The following is a 12741-nucleotide window of genomic DNA, read 5'->3' as shown; positions in this document are numbered from 1 at the left end:
AAGAGAGAGAGAAAGGTAGAAAAAGAAAGAGAGAGAGAAAAAGAGAGAGAGAAAGAGAAAGAGAGAGAGAGAAAGAAAGAGAGAAAGAGAGAGAGAAAGGGAGAAAAAGAAGAGAGAGAGAGAAAGAGAGAGAAAGAGAGAGAGAAAGGTAGAAAAAGAAAGAGAGAGAGAAAAAGAGAGAGAGAAAGAGAAAGAGAGAGAGAGAAAGAAAGAGAGAGAAAGAGAGAGAGAAAGGGAGAAAAAGAAGAGAGAGAAAGAAAGGGAGAGAGAGAGAGAGAGAGAGAAAAGGAAATGGAGAAAAAGAAAGAGAAAGAGAGAAAAAGAGAGAGAGAAAGAGAAAAAGAAAGAGAGAGAGAAAGAGAGAGAGAAAAAGAAAGGGAGAGAAAAAGAAAGAGAGAGAGAGAAAGGAGAGAGAGAAAGAGAAAGAGAGAAAAAGAAAGAGAGAGAGAGAGAGAAAGAAAGAGAGAGAGAGAGAAAGAGAGAGAAAAAGAAAGAGAGAGAGAGAAAGAGAGAGAGAAAGAGAGAGAGAGAAAAAGAAAGGGAGAGAAAAAGAGAGAGAGAAAAAGAAAGGGAGAGAAAAAGAAAGAGAGAGAAAAAGAAAGAGAGAGAGAGAAAGGAGAGAGAGAAGGGCTCCTCTGGGCTTTGTCCAGCTCCTCCACCCTCTTTATCCTCCCCCCACCCCGCATGTGGTGGGGAGGGGGAAGGGGGGGGGAAACTGGATGAATTCTGTCTTTCCTGTCTTTCAGCCCTGGTGGCGGAAGAGCCCAGCCCCCAGTGAGCGGAGAGAGGAGCCCCTTGCACAGAAGCCTCACCCCCTCCCCACCTCGCCTGGGGGGCTGGAGCTGAGCCCACCCACCCACCCCGCCTCCTCTGAAGCTGCCTGGGTGAGAAGGGCTGCTTGGGCAAGAGGGCAAGTGGTGGGGCAGGGAAGCCGTGACGGACTCTCCTTCCTGCCATGACTCAGAAGCTACGTAAGATCTCCTCCGTGGGGGGGTGATTCACCCCCCTCCCCCCTGTCTTCTTTCTCGGGATCTGCCCCAGGTGGCTGTGGGATGTGGAGATCTGAACCCACCAAGGACCCTGGGACAATAGCAATAGCACTTACACTTATCTACGGCTTCACGGTGCTTTTCCAGCCCCCTCTAAGCGGTTTGCAGAGAGTCCGCCTCTTTTGCCCCCCAGCTATCTGGGTCCCCATTTGACCCACTGGGAAGGACAGAAGGCTGAGTCCACCTGGAGCCGGTGGGGAGATTTGAACTGCTGAACTACAGCTAGCAATCAGCTGAAGGAGCCTGCAGGGCTGCACTCTAACCACTGCGCCACCAAGCCCCCCACCAGTGATTGAGAATTCTGGAACCGTTACAGGTAGTCCTCAACTTACAACTACAACGGAGCCCCAAACTTTTCATTGCTTAAACATAAGAATCTAAGAGGAGCCCTGCTGAATCCGGCCAAAGCCCATGGAGTCCAGCGTTCTGTGTCCCACAGTGGCCCCACAATTGTCCATGGGGACCTTGAGCAGAAAGAGAAGGCAAGACCCTCCCTTTCCCTTGACCCCCAACAAATGGGACCCAAGGGAACCCTGCCTGCCTCCACCAACAGAGAGGCGGCACTTGAACAAGATGGACATTAAGCGGATTTTTGCCCCTTTTCTACCTGCTGCAGACCTTACGCGAATCCCTGCCGTTGTTAAGTTAGTCACACGGTCACTAAGTGAATGTGGCTCTCCCTGTTGACTCTGCCGGCCAGAAGGTCACCCAAGGGGATCACGTGACACCCTCTGGGACCCTGCCACCCTTTTTTTCAGTGCCGGCCACTGAATGAAGCCTTATAAGTCAAGGGCTGCCTGTAGTTTTGGGGTCCAGTCCTGTGGCCTCCCCCAAACTGAAGAGAGCCCCCAATTCTCAGTCTGCTGACTCCCCTTCCCCAACCAGAGCCCCTCTAGTCCTGGGGGGGGGGCTTTCTCTACTGATCTCCCCCCCCCCGCCAAGGGGAGGGAGGTGGAGGGCCCGGCTTCCACCTGGATCCTCCATCTTGGCTGCCGCTGAGCATCTCTCGTCCTGGTCACTCCTGCTCCAACTCTGGCAAACGCACCTTCTGCATTCAGACACACACAACTGACCCTGCCCCCCCCTTTCCTCAGGCCCTGAAGACGCCCTTTGGCCAGGGGTGGGGTGGGGTGTGCAAGTAGGAGGAGGCCCATCAGAGGGCTCATTTGAAGGTGGGTGGGTGGGTGGGGTTTATGGGGTTTTTAGTCTTTATTTTCTATATTTTTTAAAAAAACATTCTACATTTTCTATTCTATTTTTTATTGCTTGGAAGCCCCTGTGAGCACGTGGGCAGCTTGTATCCAGTTTTTAAATAAAAGAAATTATTATTATTATTATTATTATTATTATTATTATTATTATTATTATTATTATTAATGAAATTAATATTATTTAAAGAAGGACATTTGTAATTGCTGAGTCTACAATACAAGCCACCATTTATTTAAGCAAGTAGGATGCTTGGCTGCATAGCTAGAGGTATAACAAGCAGGAAGAGGGAGATTGTGATCCCCTTATATAGAGCGCTGGTGAGACCACATTTGGAATAATACTGTGTTCAGTTCTGGAGACCTCACCTACAAAAAGATATTGACAAAATTGAAGGGGTCCAAAGACGGGCTACAAGAATGGTGGAAGGTCTTAAGCATAAAACGTATCAGGAAAGACTTCATGGACTCAATCTGTAGAGTCTGGAGGACAGAAGGAAAAGGGGGGACATGATCGAAACATCTAAATATGTTAAAGGGTTAAATAAGGTTCAGGAGGGAAGTGTCTTTAATAGGAAAGTGGACACAAGAAGAAGGGGACACAATCTGAAGTTAGTTGGAAAGATCAGAAACTGAGAAAATATTATTTGACTGAAAGAGTAGTAGATGCTTGGAACAAACTTCCATCAGACGTGGTTGGTCAATCCACAGGAACTGAATTGAAACATGCCTGGGATAAACATAGATCCATCCTAAGATAAAATACAGGAAATAGCATCAAGGTAGACGAGATGGACCATGAGGTCTCTTTCTGCCGTCAGTCTTCTAGGTTTCTATGAATGGAAAAGGAAGTCCAGTGGAGTCCGTGGAGAGGGGGGGCGGCATATAAATCCAATAAATAAATCCAATAAATAAATAAATTTAAGAAGGAAGGGGGGAAAGAAAGAGATTTCTATGCTGCCCATCTCCAGAGACTCAGGGTGGTTTACAACATATAATAAAAAACAATAAGATACAATGGTAAATCCAATTAATTAGCTAAATATCTAACCTAAACTCCCCAATATTTAAAAAAATAAATCATACACATTCAGACCTCAGCCATCCATAACCTTCATCGGCCAGGAGACCTAAGATCTAATCACTCCAAGCCTGGCAACATACTAATAATAATATTAATAATAATAATAATATTATTATTAATAATAATAATATTTATTAGATTTGTATGCCGTGGCTCACAACAACAGTGAACAATATATAAGAAATCCAATAATAAAAAAAACTCTGTCTAAAAACCCTTATCATTAAAATAGCCATAGAACCCAATCATACTATACATAAATCTTACTAGCAAGGGGATACATCAGTTGTCCCATGTCTGGTGGCATGAGTCTTAAGACTCTTGCAGAAGGCGAGCAGGGTGGGGGCAGTGCAAATCTCTGGGGGGGGGCTGATTCCAGAGGGCCGGGGCCGCCACAGAAAAGGCTCTCCCCCCCGGCCCCTGCCAAGCGACATTGTCTGGTTGATGAAGGCCAACTCTGTGGGTCCTAACCAGTCGCTGAAATTCATACGACAATCCGTGGAACTACTTGCCTCCAGAAATTGTAAATGCACCAACACTGGGAGTTTTTAAGAGACCAGACAACCCGTTGTCCGAAATGGGCACTGATGGCTAACCTTTTCCAGAGCGAAAGTGTGCCTGGACCCCCAGAATGCAGTGTGCATGTGCCTCTCCCGCATGTGTGCATGCCCCCTACCACCCACGTATGTGGCAGACCCAATGACCAGCTGGCTAACGGGAGGCGCAAGAGCAGTGGAGGTGACCTAGGGCAATGGCTCACGTGCCACAAGTTCACGCTCACAGGTTTAGTGTTTCCTGCCTGAGCAGGTGTCAAAGGTCAGCGCTCCAAATAACATCCAAGAAATAAATCAGAGTCCAACCCTTGTCCTTCTTCCAAGTTCCAATTTATTGACCGTCATGTGGGTCACAAACTGTCTCCAACTCAAAACGATGGCTTGGGCCTGACAGCAGGAGGTTGGACTAGAAGACCTCCAAGGTCCCTTCCAACTTGGTCCTTCTATAGCAGTGTTTCCCAACCTTAGCAATTTGAGGATATTTGGACTTCAACTCCCAGAATTCGCCAGCCAGCATTCGCTGGGCATTCACTGGCTGGGGAACTCTGAGAGTTGAAGTCCAAATATCTTCAAATTGCCAAGGTTGGGAAACACTGTTCTATAGTCTATAAATCCTGAGTAAGGCTACACCTGAAAGACAGCAATCTGGGATTAGGGAGGAACTTCCAAACAGAACAATTAACCAGTGGAACAGCTTGCCACCAGAAGTCGTGGATGCTCCATCCCTGCAGGTTTTTATGAAAGAACTGGATGATCACTTGTCTGAAATAGTTTAAGAACTTCTGCTTGGGTTAGAGTCCAGTGTTTCTCAAATAGTGGGGTCGGGGGCCCTGGGGGTGTGTGGAGTGATTGCCAGGGGGGGGCACATAACCCTGGAGAATGTGCTTTGTTTTGCTGCAGGGAGTAGGGTTTTTTTTGCACCGAATAACAATACATAGCACAGAGTAGGAGATATGGAGTGCACACAACAAACCCTTAAGAGACAACATGGAAAAATATTGAACAGGGATGAAAAGAGAGGAGGAGAGAGACGGAGCTCATGAGACAAACGTAAGTCTCCCGAAAGCGAAGATGAGGAAATATGACGAGGAAGCGGTGTACGCTTCCTCGTCACGGTGACTATGGTGGGAGACGAGGAAAGACCGGTAGGTTTAATGTGTCTAAAAATGAAGCATGAATCCAAATAAATTAAGGCATCACTTAAACACATTACACCCCAACCATGCTGATAAGCCGCTTGAGTTTTTTCAGCGAAAATGTGCTGAATATTGCAAACAATTGTCCCGACGGAGAGTTGGGGTGTGTGAAATATTTACTTCTTCCTAGAGGGGGCGCAACAGGAAATAATTGAGGCCCTGGGTTAGACTAGAAGAGTGTTTCCCAACCTTGGCAACTTGAAGATATTTGGACTTCAACTCCCAGAATTCCCCAGCCAGCATTCGCTGGGCATTCGCTGACTGGGGAATTCTGGGAGTTGAAGTCCAGATATCTTCAAGTGGCCAAGGTTGGGAAACACTGGCCTAGATGACCTCCCAGGGCCCCTCCAGCTCTCTTCCGGTTCATGGAAAGCCATAAAGGAACGTTGAAGACGGGATGAAAGATTGAAATGTCGTCTTCGAGCAATGTTTTCCTTTTTGCTTCGAAGGAGCAACAGACTCCAGATGAACTGCATCCTCGGACAGGAAAGAAAAGGAAGCTGTCAGACTCTGGCTGAACCCTCCGGTCTCCTGTTGGAAAACCCTGGAAAGCTGGCAGAGCGCCAGAACACTGGAGGAGGAGGAGGAGGACAAATTGGACGGGACAGAGAGAAAAAATATGTGGGAAATTGGAAGCCATCAAAGATTCCCAGAGCAGCTCGTGAAGAAACTGGCTTTTTGTAAAGCATCTTGAACACAATCTGGTCATTGCAAGATTTCATTGCAGGAATTTGTCCAGATTATGACTCTCCAAACTTTGGCAACTTTTAAGTCTTTCTTTCTTTCTTTCTTTCTTTCTTTCTTTCTTTCTTTCTTTCTTTCTTTCTTTCTTTCTTTCTTTCTTTCTTTCTTTCTTTCTTTCTTTCTTTCTTTCTTCCTTCCTTCCTTCCTTCCTTTCCTTCCTTCCTTCCTTCCTTCCTTCCCTCCCTCCCTCCCTCCCTCCTTCCTTCCTTTAACTTGTCAAATATGTATAGGATTGTAGTAATTTGTATAACCCTAAGTAAAAAGTAAGGATAAAAAAAGATAGTAGGACAGGGACAGCAGGCAGAATAGTGCGCTTATGCACGCCCCTTACAGACCTCTCAGAAAAGGGGAGAGGTCAACAGTAGATAATTTAAGGTTGAGGATTTTGGGGTTAGGGGAAGAAACAACAGAGTCAGGTAGTGAGTTCCAGGCATTGATCCCTCTGTTGCTGAAGTCATATTTTCTGCAGTGGAGTTTACATTGAGTTTGAATCTATTACGTGCTCATGTATTGCTGCAGTTGAAGATGAAGTAGTCACTAACAGGAAGGGCATTTTGGTGTATGATTAGCTGCCCCAAGTCTTCAGAGAAGGGCGGCATATAAATCTAATAAATTGAATTGAATTGAATTTATGAATTACCTTTAGATCAGATCAGAGGCGACGTAGTTGTAAATTGTCTAATTTCAGTATTTCAAGTCTGGTGGAATAAGGTATTTTGTTGTGAGATATTTCTGGACTCTCAATTGTATTAATGTCTGATATACAGTGCGGATTCCAGATGGGTAAGCTGTATTCCAGAATTGGTCTAACAAAAGTTTTGTAAGCTCTGGTTAGCAGTGTAATATTGCCAGAGAAGAAGCAGCATTAGGTTAGATCAACAACTCTTAGTGCTTTTTTGGCAATGTTGTTACAACGGGCTCTAGCACTGAGGTCATTGGATATGAGTATTCCAAGGTCTTTGACAGAGTGAGGGTCACCTACAAGTTTGTATTCTGATTCTTTTTGCCAATATGTAAGATGGAGCATTTGTTGTTTGAGATTTGATGTTGCCAGTTGTTTGACCATTTTGCTACATGGTCAAAGTCCTTTTGAAGGGTAGCAGCATTGTCGGTGGTATTGAATAGTTTAACGTTTGAAGGAAGGAGGGATTTATCCAGCCCCCCCCCAAGACAAAGTTAAACATTTTAACCTTTCAGCTGGACCAGGGTCTCCAACCTGGGCAACTTAACTGATGATGTAACAACAACAACAACAACAACAACAACAGAATTGGAAGGGACCTTAGAGGTCTTCTAGTCCAACCCCCTGCTTAGGCAGGAAACCCTACACTACTTCAGACAGGTGGTTATCCAACATCTGCTTAAAAACTACCAGTGTTGATCAGTGGAACAGAAGTTGCCTCCAGAAGTTGTGAATGCGCCAACACTGGAAGCTTTTAAGAAGATGTTGGAAAACCATCTGTCTGAAGTAATGGAGGGTTTCCTGCCTAAGCAGGGGGTTGGACTAGAAGACCTCCAAGGTCCCTTCCAACTCTATTCTGACTGATTGGTTTGACCAATTCAAGGTGGAGGGTGTCTCCAAATTGTTGTTATTGTGATTGTTTTTTATAAGAAGGGTTTTTAATTGCTTTTAACATTAGATTTGTCCATTGTGTTTTGCTGTTGTGAGCCACTCCGAGTCCTCGGAGAGGGGCGGCATACAAATCTAATAAATTATTATTATTATTATTATTATTATTATTATTATTATCATCATCATCATCATCATCATCATCATCATCATCACTACATCATCAATTAAGTTGCTCAGGTTGGAGACCCCTGGTCCAGATGAAAGCTTAAAATGTATAACTTTGTCTTGGGGGGGGGGGGTGTAAACCCCTCCTTCCTTCAAATGAGCCAATTGGCAAAGCAAGAGGGCTGGTTTTTCTCCCAAAGGCCTTGGATGCAACTGGGAGGGGTCCCGAGCGGGAGGATTGGGGAGGGGTACCCGAAAGGCAAGATGGTGCCGGGCGATTGAAGCCGCTGCCTGCCTGGAGGAAGGATGTGGGGTGGGATGGGGAGGGGGGGCTTATCAAGCAGCTGGAAGGGGGCAGGGGAGATCCGGGAGGGCCCTGCTTTGTGGCAGGATGTGGGGTGCTGGCTTGGACTTCCAGGAAAAAGGTTCTAACTGAACAAGCCAGGAAGCAAACACACAAACCCCAGTTTGACCAAATGGCCTGAGATGGGTGCCGGGTTCTCTGGGCGGAAGGGGGGGGCAGGAGAGGCCCCGGGAAACAGAGCCCCCAACTTTTGTTGTTAAGTGAGACATGGGTTGAAAGTGATTTTTGTCTTGCCTCGGTTGTTAAGTGACTCATAGCAGTGGATAAATTCATCACCCGGTTGTGAAGTGAATCTGGATTCCGCGTTGGCTTTGCTGGTTACAAAAGGGGATCATGTGACCCCGGGGCTCCGCGACCGTCATATGTGTGAGTCAGTTGCCAAGGGTCTGGATTTTGATTGCGTGAGTACTACCTCCAGTGTTGGAGCACTCACAACCTCTGGTGGCAAGCTGTTCCACTGATTAATAATTAATAATAATAATAATTTATTAGATTTGTATGCCGCCCCTCTCTGTAGCCTCGGGGCAGCTCACAGCAACAATAATAACAATATAACAAACCTAATACTTAAAAGCATTTAAAACCCATCATTAAAACCATACAACACAGGCGTACCATATATATAAGCCTGGGGAGATGTCTCAATTCCCCCATGCCTGGTGATATAGGTGGGTCTTAAGCAATTTACGAAAGGCAAGGAGGGTAGGGGCAGTTCTGATCTCTGAGGGGAGTTGATTCCAGAGGGTCGGGGCCACCACAGAGAAGGCTCTTCCCCTGGGTCCCACCAGATGACATTGTTTAGTTGATGAGACCCAGAGAAGGCCAACTCTGTGGGACCTTATCAGCCGCTGGGATTGGTGCAGCAGAAGGCGGTCCCGGAGGTATTCTGGTCCAATGCCATGTAGATCTTTATAGATCATAACCAACACTTTGAATTGTGATTAATTGTTCTCACTGTCAGGAATTTTCTCCTTAGTTCTAAGTTGCTTCTCTCCTTGTTTAGTTTCCACCCATTGCTTCTTGTTCTACCCTCAGGTGCTTTGGAGAATAGGTTGACTCCCTCTTCTTTGTGGCAACCCCTGAGATATTGGAAGATTGCTATCCTGATCCCCCTGGTCCTTCTTTTCATCAAACTAGCCAGGCCCAGTTCCTGCAAGCGTTCTTCCTATGTTTCAGCCTCCAGTCTCCTAATCCTCTTTGTTGCTCTTCGCTCCTTCTAGAGTCTCCACATCTTTTTTACATCATGGCAACCAATGCTGAATGCCAGATTCCAAGTGTGGCCTTCCCAAGGCCTTATAAAGTGGTATCAACCACGTGATCTTGATTCTCTCCCTCTTTTGATGCAGCCTAGAACTGTGTGGGCAGCTCACTTCCTCAGAGTCTTGCAAAAAACCCAAAATGGAACCACAACCGATGCGCTCCTTTTAGAGTCCACAATCGAGAGCATCCTCACGCATTGCAGGAAGGTGCGGATAGAAAGACATTGCAGAGAGTGATGAGCATCGCTCAGAGTATTGTGGGCTCTCCTCTGACACCACTAGGGCTCACTGCCTTCGAAGAGTGAGGAAAACCCGCAGGGACGACTCACACCCTGGTCAGCCCTTCATGGAAGCATTGGCCAGCTGCATAAAGAGGCTGAAGAACAGTTTTTATCGGGGGCTCTCAAGGCTCCTGAATGGAAATGCACCTGGGGGTAGAACAAGAAGCAATGGGGGGAAACTAAACAAGGAGAGAAGCAACTTAGAACTAAGCAGGAATTTCCTGGCAGTCAGAACGGTTGATCAGTGGAACAGAAGTTGCCTCCAGAAGTTGTGAATGCTCCAACACTGGAAGTTTTTAAGCAGCTGTTGGATGACCATCTGTCTGAAGTGGTGTTGGGTTTCTTGCCTGAGCAGGGGGCTGGACTAGAAGACCTCCAAGGTCCCTCCCAACTCTGTTGTTGTTGTTATTAAAGACATTCACATGGTGCAACAGGATTGGGTGTTTGTTAGTAGGATTCACTGGGCTAGGGATTTCTGTGTGAGTGTGTCTTTCACAGTGAGTTGTGTTGTGTTGGGTGTGTGTGCATGAAGGGAGGCTCAGCCAGTCTCATATTACACACGTTGTACTCTCACAATAAAACTTTGAACTTCAACTGGGAATTTAAGTCCTAAGTTGTGGTTGTGAGCCGAGGCATCTTGGCAGCAGATTCAAAGTTATTGAACTGTTGACGGTGAGAAAAACTAAATCCCAGCACAGAGGCGGCTGCAATGACCCAAAATAGGTTTGGTGGTCACCACATTAGAGAGAAAACTACAGAGAGACTTTGGAAAAAGTTCAGAGGGATGAAAAAACCCTCCTCCTCCGAAGGCAACTTCTCTTCCACCGGTTAATTGAGTGAGCTGCCCCGAGTCTTCGGAGAGGGGCGGGGTACAAATCTAATTCATAATAAATATATTGTTAGGCATTGATGCTATGTGTGTGGTTACGCGTGTATGTTTTCAAGTTTGAGAAAAATTAAAAATGAGGGGTGGGGACAACTGGACTTTCTTTTTTTATTTTTTTATTTATTTATTTATTCTTTGTCCAATATACAATACATATGAGAGAGAATATACATTATGAATATATATATAAAAATAGGAAGTAAAAAGAAGGGAAGTGGATAGGAAGAGAATATATATAGAGGAGAGGATATATAAGATAAAAGAGGTAAGAAAAGAGAATTGGACAGGGGACGATAGGCACATCAGTGCACTTATATACGCCCCTTACTGGCCTCTGAGGAATCGGGAGAGGTCAATCGTGGAGAGTTTAATGGAGAAGTGTAGGGGATTGGGGGTTGACACTATTGAGTCCGGTAATGAGTTCCACGCTTCGACAACTCGATTGTTAAAGTCGTATTTTTTGCAGTCAAGTTTGGAGCGATTGATATTAAGTTTGAATCTGTTGTGTGCTCTTGTGTTGTTGCTGTTGAAGCTGAAGTAGTCGTTGACCGGAAGGACGTTGCAGCGTATGATCTTTGGGCAATACTTAGATCGTGTTTTAGACGCCTTAGTTCTAGGCTTTCAAGGCCCAGGATTGTTAGTCTATTTTCGTAGGGTGTTCTGTTTCGAGTGGAGGAGTGGAGGGCTCTTCTGGTGAAGTATCTTTGGACGTTTTCGAGAGTGTTGATGTCTGAGATGTGGTATGGGTTCCAGGCAGATGAGCTGTATTCGAGAATGGGTCTGGCATAGGTTTTGTAGGCTCTTGTGAGTAGTGTGAGATTGCCGGAGCAGAAGCTGCGTAGGATCAGGTTAACAACTCTGGAGGCTTTTTTGGCGATATTGTTGCAGTGGGCTTTAGCACTTAGGTCATTTGAAATGAGTATTCCGAGGTCTTTTACTGAGTGTTGGTTGGTAGTGAGGATTTGTTTATTCAGTTCATATAAGTGGTTTGGATTCTTTTTGCTGATGTGGAGGGTAGAGCATTTGTTGGTTGATATTTGAAGTTGCCAGGTGTTGGACCAATCTGAAATGAAGTCAAGGTCTTTTTGAAGAGTGAGTGTGTTGTCGGTGGTGTTGAAGAGTTTCACATCGTCGGCAAAAAGTACACAGTTGCTTACGATATTATCGCAGAGGTCATTGATGTATAGGATGAAAAGAGTAGGACCTAGTACGCTGCCTTGGGGAACGCCGCTTTTGACAGGGACAGGGGAGGAAATGGCACTTCCGATTTTGACAACTTGTTGTCTGTTTGACAAGAATGCGGTAATCCAGTTGTGGAGGAGTCCTGAGATGCCGTAGGATTTGAGTTTTAGGAGAAGTTTGTCGTGAACCACTGAGTCAAAGGCTTTGCAGAAGTCGATATAAATTGCATCGATGAATTTTCCTTGATCAAGGTGGGTAGTCCAGATGTTTTTGCAGTGGAGTAGTTGTAGGTTGCAGGATAGTTTCTTACGGAATCCAAATTGTTTTTTTGATAGTAGGTTGTTAGATTCTAAGTAGAGAGTGATTGAACGATTTATAATTGATTCCATGATTTTACAAGGTACACAGCATAGTGATATGGGTCTGTAGTTGTCAACTAGTGATGGGTCTCCTTTTTTGAAGATGGGGATGACTACTGCTTTTGACCACAGTTTGGGGAGAGTGCTGGTCATGAAGGAATTTTGGAAGATAATGCTTAGAGGTTCAGCTATGGCAGATGAGAGTTTTCTTAGGAAGTATGCACAAAGACCATCTGGACCGACAGATAGGGAAGGTTTGAGATCACGGATTTTTTCCCCCATTGAAAAGGTTTCACTTGGGGTTTTTCCAGATTGCTTCTGTCTTTGGTTAGTTTCCAACAGTTGTTTCATAACAACAACAACAACAACGGAAGCCACCTTGGAGGTCTTCTAGTCCAACCCCCTGCTTAGGCAGGAAACCCTACACTACAGTACTTCAGACAGATGGTTATCCAACATTTTCTTTAAAACTTCTAGTGTTGGAGCATTCACAACTTCTGGAGGCAGGCTGTTCCACTGGTTCTAACTGTCAGTAAATTCCTCCTTAGTTCTAAGTTGCTTCTCTCCTTGTTTACTTTCCACCCATTGCTTCTTGTTCTACCCCCAGGTGCTTTGGAGAATAGCCTGACTCCTCCTTCTTTGTGGCAACCCCTGAGATATTGGAAGGCTGCTATCCTGTCTCCCCTGGTCCTTCTCTTCCTTAAACTAGCCAGTTCCTCCAACCGTTCTTCATAAGTTTTAGCCTCCATTTATCCCCTAATCCTCTTTGCTGCTCTTCTCTGCACTCTTTCTAGAGCATCCACATCTGTTTTCTATCTTGGTGACCAAAACTAGATG

The 12741-nt window shown here is 45.4% G+C and overlaps 1 protein-coding gene across 5 annotated transcripts in view; it reads left to right on the top strand.

Moving 5' to 3' along the window:
- The window catches only part of NEK8 (NIMA related kinase 8), a 33040-nt gene extending 30656 nt beyond the window's left edge, over window positions 1-2384 (top strand). For 4 of the 5 annotated variants that reach the window (XM_070735498.1, XM_070735502.1, XM_070735501.1 and 1 more), the window contains one exon: window positions 747-2384. In XM_070735498.1, the coding sequence (XP_070591599.1) occupies window positions 747-778 (32 nt within the window). In that variant the 3' untranslated portion in view covers window positions 779-2384. The remainder of the gene's footprint in view (window positions 1-746) is intronic. The other variant, XM_070735499.1, reaches the window with a different exon arrangement.
- The last annotated feature ends 10357 nt before the right edge of the window (window positions 2385-12741 follow it).

The sequence above is a fragment of the Erythrolamprus reginae genome, chromosome 1 (genome assembly GCF_031021105.1).
Source record: "Erythrolamprus reginae isolate rEryReg1 chromosome 1, rEryReg1.hap1, whole genome shotgun sequence".
NCBI classification, from domain to species: Eukaryota; Metazoa; Chordata; class Lepidosauria; order Squamata; family Dipsadidae; genus Erythrolamprus; species Erythrolamprus reginae.
The sequence above is the reverse complement of the archived record's forward strand: the minus strand, read 5'-3'. Positions and strand labels throughout refer to the sequence as shown.